The following is an 18,596-nucleotide window of genomic DNA, read 5'->3' on the forward strand; positions in this document are numbered from 1 at the left end:
CTCACTGGAGAAAAATATTTCACGCGTGCATCACAACTCCTTTAGGCTTTCGAACATTTTGAAGCATTCGAGAGCCACGCATACGGGTTATTTTCACTGCTCAGTATTTGCAAGCTTGTCTTTGTACTGGTTTGACACCTTCCCCCTGATGACAAGTTAGGCGGTTGGCAAATTACCAGGGTCTGAAAGAAATGTAGGTATTCCGCTCCTGGAGTTTCTAGAAAAGAAGCCCTGCGAAGCTGCATACAGGGGCCCATCCAGTTGTGCACTGTTCTGTACAGGAAGTTTTATTGGTCATTATGCCTGAACTTCAGGAATGCTGCTTGGTATCAATTCTGCGCCAGAATAAGGGGTCATGGCTCCTTTTGGCTCTTTTTGGTTGGCTTAACCCACCCACAGCAACCTTGATTGGGGCATTCAGCGGACATAAAAACGTGTTCTTGCCTTAATTTACATTTCAGTAAGAGCCAAGCCGGGTGAGTTCTCGGTATAGGTAATAAATGTCTGTCTTATACCCTTCGGATGCATTGTCATCGGAAATTGCATTATTCAGCACAAAATTCACCTCCGTGCAGAAATAGCATTCGTGTGTGTGAATACAGGACTACAGTTGACTACATCCGTCCAGCCCCCAGCACCAGCCATAATGGTACGTTCTCAATTTATGTGATTAAGAAATGAAGGAGTTCCGGAAAACTTACGGCCAGCTGAAAAAAAAAAACACAGGTGTCAGATATTAGGATGTTGAAGTGCATGAACAGAGATTCGGAACACAAGAGTACGTAATATCGACATGCTTGGCGATGCCAAGAGGTGAGTGTGGCATATGGGTATGATGGGTGGCGTTACTGAAGAGAAAACAAGAAGCTAACTTGGGTATTTCGGAGTCGGGGGCAAGAGAAGGCAAACAAATTGGCCGACGGATCGCAAACTAAATAACGAAAGTATCAAAGAATTAAGTGACAAAGTTCTCCACGGAGTTTCTTTTCGCTAAACTGCTTATTCACAAACCTGGCCGACGAAGAAAACGTCATGCCAACTCTGTAACACTTTCTTGATTTTTTAAAACAAAGACTCATTTTAAATCGCAGTCACAGAAACGCGCATTTAAGTACACTGCTCAGTAAATACAAGCTTTTCGTTTGACTAGTATGACAGCTGCTCCCTGCCGACCATTAAGGCTTTTGGAGATGTAGGCGCTCCGTTCCTATTAGGAAGCCTTGGGCGCTGGCTAAGTTACCGGGGGCCGTTGGTGGCCACTTTGATTTGCAATAGGTGACTCACTGGAGAAAAATATTTCACGCTTGCATCACAACTCCTTTAGGCTTTCGAACATTTTGACGCATTCGAGAGCCACGCATACGGGTTATTTTCACTGCTCAGTATTTGCAAGCTTGTCTTTGTACTGGTTTGACACCTTCCCCCTGATGACAAGTTAGGCGGTTGGCAAATTACCAGGGTCTGAAAGAAATGTAGGTATTCCGCTCCTGGAGTTTCTAGAAAAGAAGCCCTGCGAAGCTGCATACAGGGGCCCATCCAGTTGTGCCCTGTTCTGTACAGGAAGTTTTATTGGTCATTATGCCTGAACTTCAGGAATGCTGCTTGGTATCAATTCTGCGCCAGAATAAGGGGTCATGGCTCCTTTTGGCTCTTTTTGGTTGGCTTAACCCACCCACAGCAACCTTGATTGGGGCATTCAGCGGACATAAAAACGTGTTCTTGCCTTAATTTACATTTCAGTAAGAGCCAAGCCGGGTGAGTTCTCGGTATAGGTAATAAATGTCTGTCTTATACCCTTCGAATGCATTGTCATCGGAAATTGCATTATTCAGCACAAAATTCACCTCCGTGCAGAAATAGCATTCGTGTGTGTGAATACAGGACTACAGTTGACTACATCCGTCCAGCCCCCAGCACCAGCCATAATGGTACGTTCTCAATTTATGTGATTAAGAAATGAAGGAGTTCCGGAAAACTTACGGCCAGCTGCAAAAAAAAACACAGGTGTCAGATATTAGGATGTTGAAGTGCATGAACAGAGATTCGGAACACAAGAGTACGTAATTTCGACATGCTTGGCGATGCCAAGAGGTGAGTGTGGCATATGGGTATGATGGGTGGCGTTACTGATGAGAAAACAAGAAGCTAACTTGGGTATTTCGGAGTCGGGGGCAAGAGAAGGCAAACAAATTGGCCGACGGATCGCAAACTAAATAACGAAAGTATCAAAGAATTAAGTGACAAAGTTCTCCACGGAGTTTCTTTTCGCTAAACTGCTTATTCACAAACCTGGCCGACGAAGAAAACGTCATGCCAACTCTGTAACACTTTCTTGATTTTTTAAAACAAAGACTCATTTTAAATCGCAGTCACAGAAACGCGCATTTAAGTACACTGCTCAGTAAATACAAGCTTTTCTTTTGACTAGTATGACAGCTGCTCCCTGACGACCATTGAGGCTTTTGGCAATGTAGGCGGCTCTGTTCCTGGAGCTCCTCTATTAGGAAGCCTTGGGCGCTGCCTAAGTCACCGGGCACCGTTGGTGACCATGTTGATTTGCAACAAGTGACTCCAACCAACACAGGCGAAGAAAGTTTCACGCTTGCTTCACAACTCCTTTAGGCTCTCTTCAGAACATTTTGACGGATTCGAGAGCCACGCGTACGCGCTTTTATGTACACTGCTCGGTATCTACAAGCTTGTCTTTGCACTGGTTTGACACCTTCCCCCTGATGACCAGTTAGGCTATTGACGCATTACCACGTTGTGAAAGAAATATAGGCCAAATGTAGGCGTTCCGCTCCTGGAGTGTCTCGATAAGAAGCCCTGCGAAGCTGCATACACGGGCCCTATCCACTTGTACCCTTTTCTGTACAGAGAGTTTTATCGGTCGTTATGCCTGAACTTCAGGAATGCTGCTTGGTATCAATTCTGCGCCAGAATAAGGGGTCATGGCTCCTTTTGGCTCTTTTTGGTTGGCTTGACCCACCCACAGCAACCTTGATTGGGGCATTCAGCGGACATAAAAACGTGTTTTTGCCTTAATTTACATTTCAGTAAGATCCAAGCCGGGTGAGTTCTCGGTATGTTTAATAAATGTGTGGTTTATCCCCTTCGGATGCATTGTCATCGGTAATTGCATTATTCAGCAGAAAATATCCACCTCCGTTCAGAAATAGCATTCTTGTGTGCGAATACAGGACTACAGTTGACTACATCCGTCCAGCCCCCATGCACCAAGCGTAATGGTACGTTCTCAATTCAAGTGATTAAGAAATGAAGGAGTTCCGGAAAACTTACTGCCAGCTGAAAAAAAAAACACAGGTGTCAGATATTAGGATGTTGAAGTGCATGAACAGAGATTCGGAACACAAGAGCACGTAACTTCGACATGCCTGGCGATGCCAAGAGGTGAGTGTGGCATATGGGTATGATGGGTGGCGTTACTGATGCAAAACAAGACGCTAACTGGGTATTTCGGAGTCGGGGGCAAGAGAAGGGAAACAAATTGGCCGACGGATCGCGAACTAAATAACGAAAGGATCAAAGAATTAATTGACAAGTTCTCAACGGAGCTTCTTTTCGCCAAGCTGGCTATTGACAACGCTTACCGACGAAGAAAATCCCATGCTCGCTCTATCTACTTTGTTGATTTTAAATCCGTCGCAGAAACGCGCATTTAAGTACACTGCTCAGTATTTACAAGCTTTTCTTTTGACTGGTATGCCATCTGCTCCCTGATGACCATTAAGGCTTTTGGCGCAATATAAATGGTGAAAGAAATGTAGGCGCTCCGTTCAAGGAGCTCCGCGAAAAGGAAGCCTTGGACTCTGCCTATAGGGACCCTAGCCACTCGTGCTGTGTTCTGTACAGGAAGTTTTATTGGTCATTATGCCTGAACTGACAGAGGCCACCTAAAAGGACTATCCTGGACAATGCGCTTTCTGGGTACTTTGGGCAGCGTTGAAAATGTTTTTAATGCAGATGTTAAGCATGTTTTTTTTCTGGCGAACCCGAATAAAAACGAACTTTAAGCGACATTAGGCCGCAGGGGCTTCTAGCAGTCGTCTCAAGCTTAGGTAATAGAACGATAATTGACAGGGGTTTTTACGGTATTCTTTAATTTTATTTTTATTAATTTTGCTTGCCTGCCTGCTTACCTAACTACCTTTCTACGTACAGGCGAAAAGCAAAAACGCCCGTGTGTACGAGATTTCGGCGCACGATAAAGATCCCCAGGTGGTCAAAATTAATCCGGAGCCCTCCACTACGGCGCGCCTCATCGCCTGCGTTGCGTCGGCGCGTTAAACCCCACAATCAATCAAACCTTTCTACGTACCTACCTACCCACCTACAAATTCATGTTGGAAAAAATTAAACTTTACAAAAATGACCTGATAAAAATTAAAATATGCATCTTATACAACTCAGCAAAATTCGAAGAATCAACCAATAAAGTCCGCAAACGAACTCTGGATATGCGATCAAAAATGTCAATATTGCGAACCGTGCGACTCCCTGAATTTCCACAAAAATTAATATTTGGCGGAAATCCACCTTTGATCATTGTAATAACGTCAAGAGAGAAAATTGGAAAATAAAATTTAAAATTCCTTGTATACATCCTCCAAAACCGAAGAATAAACGAAAAAGTCGTCAATAGAACACTCGAAATACGAAATAAATTGTTTACTGTTTAATCCCTGCATTTCACCAACAATGCAGATTTGGCGGAAGTTACACGTGTAATCGTTAAACAACGTAGGGGAGATAATTGATGGGGCTGAATTTTGAAAAAACAAAAATGATAAAGCAAATGAAGTGAAAGACAAAATCAAAAATATGCATATTAAACACCTCCAGCGAAAACAGAAGAACCAACAAAAAAGTCCGCAATAGCGCGCTCGAAATACTGCCGAAATTGGTAAGCATGTAACGCCCTGCCTTTCCACAAAAATGCATATTTGGCCGGAGTTCCACCTTTAATTATTACGATAGCGTCAAGGGAGATAATTTACAAGATCCAAAATGTTGGAAGTGGGAATAAATATTCATATATCTATAATGGTATATGTTTACATCATCGGCGAAAAAAACGACACTTCAAAAGAATAAAATACACTTCTTTCGCTACTCATAGCCATATTTTGCTGTAACGGACTCGCACTCGAGGCAAGCGGCATAAGAATTCTGCGCAGTAGTAGACAACTCTGGGATTTTTTGGAAGATTTTGACGCACTTGGTAAACATGCACCTTGCCAATCGCAGACACGGAAACGCGCTTTCAAGAACACTGGTCAGTATTTGCAAGCTTTTTTAGGCTTTTTCGGGCAATGTGAGTAGTGAGAAAAAATGTAGGCCCCCCGCTCCTGGAGCTCCGTAATAAGGGAGCTTGGGGCGCTGCATGCGGGGGCCTTATCCCTTCCGAACGCTTGTCCTTACTTCTGGCATGTAGCGGCAGCCTGCAGCGACACTCATGGACAATGTCGTTTTTGAGTACGTAGCAAAGGGTTGAATAAGAAGCGGTGGCGTACCGGTAGAGCCTCCGCCTCGTGTGCAGAAAGGCCGTGATTCGAATCCCGGTGTCGGACAATTCCCATCGGATTTTTTTTTAAAAATCCGCGTATTGATGGGATTCCAGAATATGGCTTGGGGTGCGGCCTGACCACGGCGACCATTGCCGGTGACGCACTCCCTCACCAGAGCAGGATTGGCCACCCTGGTGTAGTAACGGCCACAACCTCCCATGAATACGCCAATTATCCCACGGCCCTCAAATCTGGCAACATTTAACACGAGAACCTCATCTAGTGAAGAGTCTAGAGGTGTTGTTCGAGGAATTAAAGGGCATTAAATGGGATGTGATAGGGCTTAGTGAGGTTAGGAGGAGAAGTGAAGCCGTTACGGGGCTGCCCGCCACCTTCGCACCCTTACCGCGGGCCGAGCAGTGCTTCCGAGACGATGCGGCGGCCGTCCAGTCCGCCAACTCTACTCCTGAGCCGGTGCACGCAGCGCACTGAAACCTTGCACACATTCTCCGTTAAACTACCAGCCCTCCGGGGACCAGGTTGGAGTACGTACATACCGCGCAGAGGGGCGCTGTGAGCGACCCCCGCCTCGCAAGTGCGCTGAAGTCAGCTCCGCTGCTTCAGCAGATTTCACGGATACAGCAGAGATGCGATAAGCAGCGTCGCGTGGAAACTGGCACCCACAAACAGAATGGCTCGAGCATACCTCAGATGGTTCCCGGCGCACATGGGAAACTTATCGAAGGGGACCCCCAACCGCAATGAGGAGGCGGACAAAGTTGCACGAGAGCTCGCACACCGTGTAGCGACTGCCGAACCTCTTACGTCGCGGGCGGAGGGAAATGAGACTGACTGCGACAGCTCCAATGAAAGGCACCCAATCCTGAATTATGGAGACGTACTCGCCTGGCATCGGGAGCAACGGAGGAAGACAGTGCAGCCACACCCACTCCTCACCCGTACCGAGGGAGTGCTTTATCGTCAACTACAGACAAACACAGTGATTACGCCGGCGTTGGCGCGTTATGTGTGTCCAGGATACTACGCAAGTGACACGTGCTGTGTGTGTGAACTGGTGCTAGCAGACTTACCACACGTAATGTGGGGATGTGTAGAACACGAAACTCAGGGGTACCCGCAGGTGCTCCCCCCGAATGTGCAGTGCGCGCTCAACTCTACGGACCTCAGTGCGCAACGGACGGTGATCCAGCAGCTGGAGCTAGCCCTGGCTAGACAGAAACGAGGCGGATCGGGCAGTCACCAAGGTGGTGGCTGTAATGCCCCTCACGCCCGGTCTCCGCAGGCACATTAGTCATCCAGCCCGGTCCTTTCGGGGACTCCACGGACGGGGCGGAGTCCTGCGTGACGCACCCCCCGGTGCCGGATTTCACCGAATAAATGTCTTTATCTCTCTCTCAACAGATTTCACAGGCGTGGACCTTACTTTTTTAAGTGCGATGCACTTTATAAGCGACCCTGAATCCGCCGTCATCCGCGCTCCTCCTCCTCTCCCCTAGCAACGGCGCGAGGAGCGGAGAGGAGCGTCTGCAGCAACGGCGCAGCGACGTCACACCCCACGTGACCCGCGCGCGCTCCGTCTCCCGCGCCGTGGCTGCGCGCGCCCGCGCCGGCTCCCGCACCGCTCCTCGCGCCGTGACGTCACATGCTCTGCAGCTGGCGCGCCTCTCCCCCCGTTAGATTTGCACTCACCCTCGGCGCGCGCCTCTCCCCTCGCCTGACAGCTCCCCCTCGCCGGTACTGCGCCTCTCAAGGCGATGGCAGAATTACTACGCCGTGTACTCTCGGCGCAAGAAATGCATTCGCACTTCCTCACGATTCCCTTCGGGGAGGTGGGGGCAATTTTTTTGCATGTGGTCGAATCCTCCGAAGTGAGGTGGGGAGGGGGGGGGATTCCGCGAATCATGCTTTCTCTTTTGTTTACATATGCGTTTTGTTGCCGGCGTCTGGCCGCGCCTCTGTTTTCGAAACGAAGTGCGCCTTCCCTTCTCTTTCTTGTGTCGCGCAAAGGCTATTTTATTTGATATGGAAAGTATCGCCCTGTCGACACTCGCCAGTAGTCTCGATCTAATTATGTTGAAAGATATTCTCGCCGGATCAACGCCGCTGTATTCTATTCGTCGACGCAAGAAAGTGCAGGTCACTTCGTTGAATGCGTGTACGCAGCTTGTGTGTTCCTGCAATTTCGTTTTATCCACTTCGTGACAATATATTTTGCCATTTGAGTTCGTGAGGAGACCGCGATCAATCACGTGTCTCTTCCAGAAAAACATGGGTAGGGTATAACTTTTGTAAAATTAGTTTTTCCGAGATCAAGGCACGTTTGGCTTGCTTTTGACTGAATTCAGCCTGTCGCTTCCGCTGGAGCTCACGCACAGACGGCATAACTGGTGCGCCATCCATGGCGAGAGTGGATAATTAATAAGTGCGGGCTAGTGTCACTACCTTATCAAGCGACAGTGCGTGCGAAGCAGCCGTTACACCCTCGCGTAGTCACGTGGTACCGCAGTGGATCCCGTGGCTCGACGTCATTTGCCCTCCGACCGCCTACACAGAGCGGTATTTCTCGTGCGAATGCACAGCTGCGGCGCCACTCATGCCGCCAAGCCATCTATTTTCGGTGCTGCGGCAAATTTTAAGATACCCAGTGGTGTTCACTGTGGAAGATCAACCGTTTTAAACATTCGGATATTTGCCACAACGAAAATAGATCGCTAATGCCGTACGAGAGGATTTGAAGCTGCCAAATCGCACGATAAATTGTCTCCATATATATAGAACGGGCTTATAAGGTCAGTGCGACAGGGTGAATGACCTTGCGAGACATACCGCAGTAATGCGCCTTTCAATTTAAACGACACGGTTGTTGAGCTCAGACCAACCGGCGCTTCGACACCTACCCGAATTTGTTTGAACTGTTTGTAACTGACACGGAAAAGCGACATGATGACAGAGCACAGGCTCTGTAGCTTTATACAGTTGGGCCCACATAAAACGGCCGCAGTTGTAACATAGGTTCGGTTACAGCGAACCAACGTGGCATGACCGGCACAGCAGGCATTGAGGCCATGGCATGTTGTTTCAGATATAACGAACGCGCGCGAGGGTGTAACTCGGGTCCACCGAACGATCGACCATCGCCCGACCGCGCCTGCCGTTCGCAATCGCCACTTGATCGGTATTCCGCGAACGCGAAGCGTCAAGTGAACAGCGAAAGGATTACCCTTTTTCAAAAGAACTTATTCCACCAGCCAAAGGAGGCAGAAATTAGGGGAGGCAAACGGTGAACTTACAGAAAGTTGGGCCAACACCTGTGGGACACTAGCGTTTGTACCGTGCAGCCTGTCTGCGGGCGGACCAATCGGGTTTTGCAGGGCAGCAAAATTAGCTGCGCGTGAATTTCGGCAGTCCCTGTTCATGTTCGCTCTCACTTTCCTCTCCTCTTCAGCCGAGAAGTGAGGGAAAAAACAGGACGCAACCTGAAACACGTGCCACGAAGCTGAAACGCGACGAGTGCCACTGAGGTGTCATCCGTTGCCCATCGGACTTTGTGAAAGCAGATCCTGAGCTCCAAGATCTATTCCAACCCGTTCACAAGAAATCGCAATGGCATCAATCCCAATTCACAGAAAATTTATCAAATGAGCTATTTTTCTGCTCGCCGGGGGTTCCATTCCGGCGGGCGAGCGGAGCGGCAAACTTCGCTTCATGGCTGCAGCCAGGGTCCTGTTATCGCCGCGTGCCGTCCAGGGGATGTCCGCGGTCGTATCAGTGCGCCCGCCATATGCGTGTCGCGTTTTCACGCACAGAAAACGTTTATTACATTTATAACGAACTTCGGATATAACGAACAAATGACAGTCGAGTGGGCTCGACTGTACTTCACAAGTGAACGAGTGCGGTTCACAACTAGATGGCGTCGCCACCGTCAAAGTAACGTACCGTGAGTAACGGACGATGGTCTACTTATTAAACTGCACCCGTCAGACAGGCACAGAAATAAAAAGCAACAAGCTTTGAGGTATCTTCATCTGGCGCATTTACAGAGGCTACAACATATGACGCACATCCTTGCTGTTGAACTTTCCTGAAGTATGCCGGGAGCGGGCTGGTACTTACCAGATGCTGGTGCCTCTCCTACAAAAGACCAGACATGATAACTTCTTTTAACCGGTGAAGCACACACAAACACACATGCATGCACAAAAGCATGACGGTGAAGTAAACCCAAAACCCGCCTGAACCCAAAACCAGCCTGCAGATGTGCCCAATGTTCGACGCAATTCACTCGCCAATGTGAAACCAAAGCAGCTTTTGACAAATCGACATTCTACCCGCCCTGTGATAATCGCTTCGTGGCTATTTTCCTGGAGTACTGTCGGTTATTAACCCCGCACCCCACTATAGCTGCGGGCTCGCTGCGCCTGTCACCTTGACTTAATCTGCCTGCCTGCTGAAATGCTCTTTCGGAAGGCTCGTGCTCGCAGTCTATATAACAACTCCACAACTGAAGGCAACGCCTTTTCCATTTAGAGCCAATCACACATCACGAATACTGGTTACCGGCTTACGGACAGGCTGTTCCGACGACGCACGTCAAAAACCCACGCTCGTCCATCCTTCTGCCATATGATCATCATCATCATCAGCTTCTTATATTCACTTCGGGATGATGGCCCCTCACGATGACCTGAATCAGATTGCCTCCGGACTTTATCCGTCCATCGAGTTAGCTTCTTGTTTGTAACCACTCCGATATCTTGGTTGTCAATCGCGACAAAGACAGGAAAATCGCAAAGCGCGCGATTGGCACGGTGTGCGGCTCGTAAGCGGCGCGCGAGAAACTGTTGCGGGCCTCCGAAGCCGAAGCCATACGTGCTCGCAAAGAATGTCCTCAAGCTCGTGGGGTGGAGCGGATGCGATGACAACGCATTTTCAAGCATTCAATAATTTTTCTAACGGATCCTATCGGTGTCTCAATTCTTCATCGCAGCCGTGGCAATGGCGCCATCTGCGCGCAGTTAGTGTGTACTGGTATTGCATGCGTTACAGTACGGGAGGGGGGTATGAGCGGCTAGAAATAACCACCACCTCGATCAGCGTCATTCAAAGAACGTCGGGAAACATTTGATAAGGCACCTTGCGCTCACTGTGTGGTGGTTTCTTTCAGTCTGATGTCGAAGAGATCCAGCCTCCTCATATGCCATGGACGAAGCGGAAAGTCTACCGTGAAGGCCTCCTATTTTCTGATTCAGCAGCATTTGTTGATCGTGCCAGCAGTGCCTCGCGTTTTCCCTGTCTCGGTGGTCACCTTTGCTCACGTGGCTGCTGCATTGGCTGCCTGCCGCTTCTGGAGCGCAGCACCTCGTATTGACCTCTCCCTGGCACCGTCGCCAGCGTTGCGAAGGGCTCTTTCGCTTGCTCTGTTTGCAGACCGACGCGGCTCTGCGGAGCGAAGCGGTTTTTGCTGACATGCCTTGTGTATGGCTCACGCAATAAATGAGTGCCGGAACAGCACTTCACCAGAGTTCATTATTTACCAGCTGCAAAACTTCGCTGTGGGGTCTAAACGGTGTGGAGCACCCCTGAGTCGCTGAGGCTGAGGTGCAGAGACTTCGGAACTGCGTTGGAAATTGAACGCGTCTTCTTTCCACAGCTCCTTATCCCCTTCAGACACCCTACATACTGTCATTAGGGTTATTGTTTGGTGAGGGTAATCGTTCTTTCCGCGTGGCACTGAAAATGCACATGGACCGTGCCTTCAGACAATACAATGGACATCGGGAATAAAATTATTTCCCTACTTACAGGAACAGTAAAACTCTTAGAAAAGTAAGGCGATTTTGGAATTAAGTAACGCCTTGGCAGACGGGGGGTGGTTAGGGGGTTTGAGCCCCCCCTGACCACATTTTCCGGAGCCTCTGCTGAGAAGAATGTATCCGCGTGGTATAGAGCGGATAAAAACGTACACTGTGCTAAACGTTGACTTCATAACATTAACACCATAGAGCTTGCTTTTTAGATTGCTTCCACTGTTCTTGATGAGTTGCGAGAGCAGCCGCAAGCTCTTCGATACTACTTACACTTTCTGTCGACAGATGACAGGCTCGTCGACTTACCCCGTTTACGCGGGGGCAACCGTGGACCGGTTTTTGATACATGGGGCCTGATGGGGCCTATCTAAGTTTCGAAACTGGCGAGTTAATTCCACTACGGCCTAATTTGGTTCCCGCATTAATTTTCTGCGAGCGGAGACTTGCTAACTTGGCTAGCACTGACGTCAAAAGCAGTGTCAGGTAGATGCGCAGTGCGTCGCGTGCCAAGGAAACAACTTACCAAGCGTCGTTTCAGTTTTCTTCTCTGGGGGAAAAACAAAAAGAAAGGCCACAACCGTAAGTGAGCAGCAACACGTTCCTTGGTTTTGCTTCAGCGCATGCTGTAACTCCGCCAACGTAAACGTCGGATTAGGCCGCGTTCAGACTACAGTTGCTACAGTCGCATCCGCCGTAAGTGGCGTACTTATCGCAATCTGCGCAACAGCTGGAACTCAGCTAGCAACTGACTGTGTTCACGCTGAGCCCTTCGCGCCGATTAGCAAGCGGCTGTTAGCGGGGGTCGAGGCTCTTCAAGCCCAAAATGAGCTTATCGCCTACGCGCTAACCGACGCAGACGCAAGCGGCGTAGAACAATGTGAGGTTCGTCAAATCTTCCTCGATAGAGCCGTTGACGGAGATTTCCGCAATCTTTTTGCGAAGCTGAGGACTAGCGATACTGCGTTGTTCTACAACGTTGCATCGGCGGATGCGTGCCATGGCGGTCACCGGATGAAAAATCATCTGGGGAGGCATGAAGGCCCGTGACCGGAAAGTGAAAACCGAAAATGCTCTGCCCGCTGGCTACGCCGTAACAACAGTCGCATCTGTGCTTGGCTTGTCGTATAAGTTGCCGATCCTCGAACATTTACGCCCGTACTGGCAGCACTCATCGCGGTTTTTTTTTTTTTTTTTTTTTTTTTTACGATCCGTAAGAACGATGCGTACGTAGCGCACATAGTCTGACCGCGGCCTTACAGGGAGAGCAACTGAACCGCATCTACGTTGCTGTGGCGGATGAGCACTCTGGGCTGGTTGGGGACGGAGGGAATTAACGGTTAGGAGGGTGCGGAATACAGCGCAGCAAAAAAAGAAAACGCAAGGGTGATATTAAGACCTACAGGACCAACGCCAGTAAATTCCCTCGGTGTCACTGTTTACACGTGCCACTTTTTCATAACATTGCCAGGTGATATCACATGTGTCGCGCTAGTTTAAATAATTTAATAGGAGACAGTGCTATCAAGGCACGCTTATTCAGCGCGTTATTTATCGGGTTGGCTATACACGTACGTTTTTGATTATGGATGACGGATTGGCAACGAAACTTGTGCCGTAATTGACCATGGATTGCCTAGGACGGCGCGGTCGCCCCCATCACGCGCCGCCTCGGTGCTCGTGCGGGGCTACGTACCCACGATTTCTATGCAGTATCCCTAGGAGTCATTCAGCCGACCTCCTGTTTCCCGTCACAAGTTTCGCCCCGTTGATTTTTTTTTTCTGAATAGTTCGGTATCAATACGGTGAGAAAGCTTTCCTTTCACAGCGCTTTCACGTGGTAACAGCGCGCCCAATTCGAGCTCTTAGAATGAGTGTAGGTGAAGCTGACATCGCATCTCTGTTGCCTCCTCGCACGCGTCTTAATAGCATCCGCATTTGTGCGCCAGCTGGCTGCGGGTGGTAGGTTTCCTTCCTTCAGGACACTACTCTCCACTACACACAAGAAATAAAGCTTCACTACAAGAACATCAGAGAAACTCTTTGTTCCAGACAAAACTAACCACCACGCAACAACGCATTCTTCGACGCATACAGTTAAATACCCTCCTTACACCTGCTCGTTCCTTTCTCTACCGTCTCCGACACTCTCCAGACATGTTTGAATTGTCCCGAACCATAGGCTAATCTAAAACACTGCATTTTTCCCTGCCTCATTGCAATTCAATCCACCACATTTTCCCCAGCCTCCTTCAACGTGGCGGGCTTGCTCGGACCAGCTCACGGACCAGTTGGCGTTGGCGAACCTTGCCCGGGACATTCTCCACGCTTATTGTTGCGTTTGAATTAAGTTTTTTCCTCCTTTCTTCATCGCCGGAAAAAATTTTGCAGGGGTGATTTGAGTTGACCTTCTCGCGTGCCCTGCTGTCTTGTGTTGGACAGGCGGTGAAGGTACGTTAGCCATTCAGAAAGATATAACCTGGTTCAATTTTAAATGCGCAGAAGAAACATTTTATTTCGCGCCGCACAACCTCCGCCGGGAATCGTGAGATTCAGGAAAGCTTAGCTGTCAATTTTATCGCTTGGCCACACTGGAAACGGCCGCCACGGTACAGTGAACTAGAATAGGGGTAGTGTGCTCACTGCGGAGCGCCCGAACGAGGCGCGCTGAGGCCGGCGGCGTCGACTTTCGCCCGCTCCGCTTTGTGTCGCTACGGTTCAAACCACGGTAGGGGAGCTGCGCGGGAGTGTTCCGGCGTGGTGGTTTGATGGTTGTGGCGAGTTCATTTTGCACCTGTGATTCCGTTCCTGGTGCGCGTTTGGTTTTTTGTTTTCATTGAACTGTGAAGTCATCAATGTAGCGTGCAGCGCGTATTTGTTGGCCTGTGAGTCTCCTTCACAAGGAAACAAATAAGCCCGGTAGTAGGCAGAACCATTGCTACGCGCCGGGCTGCAAGACCGGCTATGTTAACAAGAAAAGTGGCCCTAAGGTGGCCCTTTTTAAGTCACCAAGAGAGGCTTCTCGAAGAGAACATTGGGAGAGGAACCTCCGACGTGCAAATAAAGCGCTGAACGACAACTGCGCTGTGTATACGAGCGGCGCTCTGTCATCCGCGATACGCTCATGTCGTGCAGGGACGAGGGGTCCGTAATTTTCGTGGAAAGCCACGCTTAGCACCAGATGCTGTGCCGACTATTCTACCTAACCTACCTGAGTACGCATCGAAGAAAGTACCGCGGGGGAGGCCGCCGAGAAAGTGGAAACGATAAGCTGGGGAAGAAGCAAAATCGTGACCCAATGCAAGGCGTAAAGGGCGTTTCGAAAGTACCGAATGTGGTAGCAGTGAAGACGTGGTTGCGCTGAATGAGCACTCACAAGAGCAGGAGACTTTCACTGGCGAAGCTGCACGACCCGAGGCCGTGTCTTCTGCGATAGATTAATCTCTACAGCCAAATGACTTTTTTGGAAACGCCGAGCACACACCTTCAGTGTTCTGGACGAAGCATGCACTTCGTGGAGAAAACGACATAATGTTTGCTGCACATCTGTGTTGAACTGTTCCATGGAACTAGTATCCGAGAAGGTTCATTCGCATCAGACTGCCCAAGGAGGTCGCGATTGTGACTCTTATGCAAGGACATAGTGAAATTTATACTGTCGTACGGCTTCACTTCTTTGTTAGAGTAAACACGGACAGGTCTGGCCCACGGGAATGATCCAAGCACCTTAAGATGAGCTGAAACTGAGCAAATAAGGCGGTTACTTTGTATTTATGCTCAGCCCAGCCTTACAAAATAAATGTTTGCCTCTGCTGCTTTGGGCAGAAATTAAGAGCTTGAGTATTTAAAATTTTCTTCGGTACGGGAGGAGAGTGCACGTATACTTAATGGGTATTTGGTCTTACCAGTCATCTACTACACCTGTTCGCCCGCAAAAACAAGCGAAGGAAGACAAAAAAATTTTAAGAAGGAAAAAAAACCTATTCTATTAGAATGGACTCCGGCACTGCGGGCCGAGTAATCCTCCGTAGATTTTGCGTGCTAGGTTAATGGGGTTAGTACAGCATCAGCTAACAAGAAATCAAGTTTTGTAACGCTTTCTCATTAATTACAAAATTATTCTGCAGCACGCAACAGCCGGTTATGCCTCTTCTCTTCAGGCGGGTATGCATCTATAAAAAGCATTAAGCTATTGTTAAGAACCGAGAACACGGACTGCAATCAACGACTGCAACACACTACCCCTATTCTAGTTCACTATAGCCACGGACATGGCTTCGTTCTGCTCCGTTTCAACCCGATTCTCAACGGTGGCGTTAACCGATTAATCGCACTCGCATTAGAGTCGACGCATTACTTTGCGTTCAGTGGGATAGCGTTTGGAACGTCCAACGCGTATGCTTAGCACGGACAAGTACCGCCATCCCGCGGAGCCCGACGTAACCAGTGCCGACGCGCTCACATGGTTGCCTGCACGCGTGCCTCTCCAGTGAATACAACCGAAACCAGGAGCCCCACCATAATCGTCAGGTATGTTACTTGGCGGTGGATTTCGTAAATGGCCGCCAATACCACGAACTGTGACGTCATAGAGACATCACCAGAAAGTGGCCGGGAAGTCTCAATCATCGGCACAAAGCCTTCTTTGAACTAAACTAGTCTCCATGGCCCCTTTGAACGCCCATTCGCGCGTCGCTCAACGCGCCTTGAAAGCTCGAAAATGACCTGTAAACTTCGCACCCCAAGGCACAAAAGATAAAGCGTTGTCGGCAGGAAGTGTTCACACCGCCACAATCTGGTAAAGAAAAGGCGGGTTTTTTGTAATGTGGTCCACAGTTCTGGTCCTCTTAACTCATCCAAAAAAAGGGCCACGAAGATAAGATACAACTTGGGTTGGTTAAAAAGACTGCTTTTTTCCGATAACAATCAGGCGAATTATCGAAAACTTACAATCTAGATAATGTGCTTATCACCGCAGCCGCCTGCTGGTGAGGTCTCTACGTCGTCACAAGCGTTCGTGCGATTGGCAGCGGCCAGCCCAAGACAAGACTTATGACGGGGCAATCATTTTTTTCTTAGTGCTCGCCCGTATTCTGTAGCGCGAAATTTGAAGGTTCCTGATATTTCTTTTCTCGGGTAAAAAATGTCCTTCGCGGCTCGAATGAGTTGTATTTTCTTCTCATGACCCCTTGAACAATTGGGGAGCACTCTATTTGCCCCAGATAACCTTAGGTGCACTAGCAAAAGCCATAGAACATTTCCCAGACATTTTATTACAAAAAGCGTTGGTCAGAGGCGCCCCAGATTGACATTGTTATCAGGAAAGCGACACTGGCAGAATATTCTTGGCGTTGCTGGCTACCTCGCCCATCTGATCGACACCTTTCAGCGCGACCTTAAGGTTGACTACGCAGTGTCTTAGAAGCGCACACTCATCAGGCCAGATCCTTTGCCGGATGTCATGGTTTCAGCTGCTTCTGTCTACCGTGTGCTCTCATTGGGGTCACGGAACACGACAGTGCATTGTTAAAACACTGGCGTTCCCACGCAGTCGTGGCAGTGAATGGCTTAAATTCTATCTGCGCTCTTCTCCACTGGATTTCCGCGTATCGGGCCAGTTTGGCCAGTATCGGGCCCACCGGCGCCTGTCCCTCACGTCCTGCGTCCGAATTCTTTCGCGCTTAACGGCATTGTCCGGAGAGTGCCAACCAGCTCGAACCCACGCGTTAAAGGAGCCATGAAGACAAAACACAAGTTGGGTTTATTAAAAAAGACGGCTTAGTCCCGATAACAATGATACCAATATCATCGCAATCTTCGAACAAATAACGGAGATATTAAAGAAAACGTGTGAAGCAGTCGCGACCCCCTAGCCGATTTCCCGCAACTTTTCTATGACGTCACGGAACCTTGTTTGTGCGATTGGCGGCCGCCTAACTGACCTGTCGCAACGACACATGACTGGACGTCTGTAATGGGGCCTCTAACTCCACTTGACTGCATCACTTGAATGCTAACGTGCAGTTAACGCACTGAAAATTATGTTTTATTGTCGGCCCGTATGACGTCATTCTTGCTCATAAGACGTCACTGTGGCGCAAAATTTGAAAGTTTTTAAATACTTTTTGGTTTTTTGCGTGAAAAAAACATCTTTTGTGGCTGTAATGGAGTTGAGTGAGATACTGAATCCTGGTTCTTTCAAATTAAACAAAGTTGTATTTTCTCTTCATGGCTCCTGTAAGTCGCCCATTTGGCTGCTCGGTAACCGAGATGCGCGCAGGCACTTACTTGCAAACACTCCAGTGGCGAATAATATACCGGCAACAGCCACAACGCCCACGACGAGCAAGACGAGGAGGCAGACCATGTTGCTTCCTCCTCCACCTCCTTCCGCCGCCTTATCACTGCGAGGGGAAAGGGAGACGCTCGCATTAAGAGGAGGCTTCTCCGAGGTTCAGGAGGCACTGGTGAATATTCAGGGTTTTACGGCGCACGACCGACAAAAAGAAGGAGCGCCATGACAATGGTAAGATGTTGGGATCAGATAGATAAGTTCGTTATGGGGTGAGGTGTTCCGGGACAGGATTAGGATGTTGAATCTTAGGGCTAGAAGCCTCACAATGCCGCCGGTGTTATGGGATGGGTGATAAGCCGAAGTGAGATTACGCGCGGTGTAATATGCTTTTTGTCAGGTCAATATCGACGAGAGGAAAAGCGTTTCTGTGATAAAACATGCGACGATCTGATAAAACTGTGGGCTACGAAGCGCGCCGTGACGGGGATTCGGATAAATTTTGATTACCTGGGGATCGAACGTGCGCCGAAATGTCAGCACACGGGCGTTTCCGCTTACATCTGAAAAGCGGCCATCGCAGCCGGGATCGAACGCCTTGCCATTACCACATAAAGGAACGTTCACAGCGTCGATAGTGTGGCTTTCTCGTGACTTAAAGGTGGCGCACGTGTGGCTGTTTTTGAGCCCGCATAAAGCTGCTTCTCGCATCATGTTGACCGACCGATCATTGAGTAAAAATGGTAACAGCACTAGTCACTTCAAAGACACGAATGAGGATGCAAGGGAGCCGGGCGACGCGACCTCAGCTAAACGTCTGATAGTGCTCTAGACGTACCGGGCGCCGAACCAGCTCCAGGTTTTCTCTGGTAAAAGTGCTGGGGAAGCGGCATATCAGCGGTTCGGCTTCGTGTTCGATCATAATTTTTGTACATTTATTTCACAGTT

The 18,596-nt window shown here is 49.0% G+C and overlaps 1 protein-coding gene across 2 annotated transcripts in view; it reads right to left on the minus strand.

Annotated features, from left to right (window-relative positions):
- The window catches only part of Bthd (BthD selenoprotein), a 65,071-nt gene extending 47,325 nt beyond the window's left edge, over positions 1-17,746 (minus strand). The window contains exons 1-3 of one of the 2 annotated variants that reach the window (XM_077680878.1): positions 17,645-17,738; positions 11,883-11,906; positions 9,666-9,683 (exon numbers count right to left, since the gene is read on the minus strand). In XM_077680878.1, the coding sequence (XP_077537004.1) occupies positions 9,666-9,683; positions 11,883-11,906; positions 17,645-17,723 (121 nt within the window). In that variant the 5' untranslated portion in view covers positions 17,724-17,738. Of the gene's footprint in view, positions 1-9,665; positions 9,684-11,882; positions 11,907-17,644 lie in introns of both variants that reach the window. The other variant, XM_077680879.1, reaches the window with a different exon arrangement.
- Positions 17,747-18,596: the final 850 nt, after the last annotated feature.

This window comes from Haemaphysalis longicornis, unplaced genomic scaffold (assembly GCF_048455015.1).
Source record: "Haemaphysalis longicornis isolate Haplotype H1 unplaced genomic scaffold, Haemaphysalis longicornis Haplotype H1 scaffold_8, whole genome shotgun sequence".
Lineage (NCBI taxonomy): Eukaryota > Metazoa > Arthropoda > Arachnida > Ixodida > Ixodidae > Haemaphysalis > Haemaphysalis longicornis.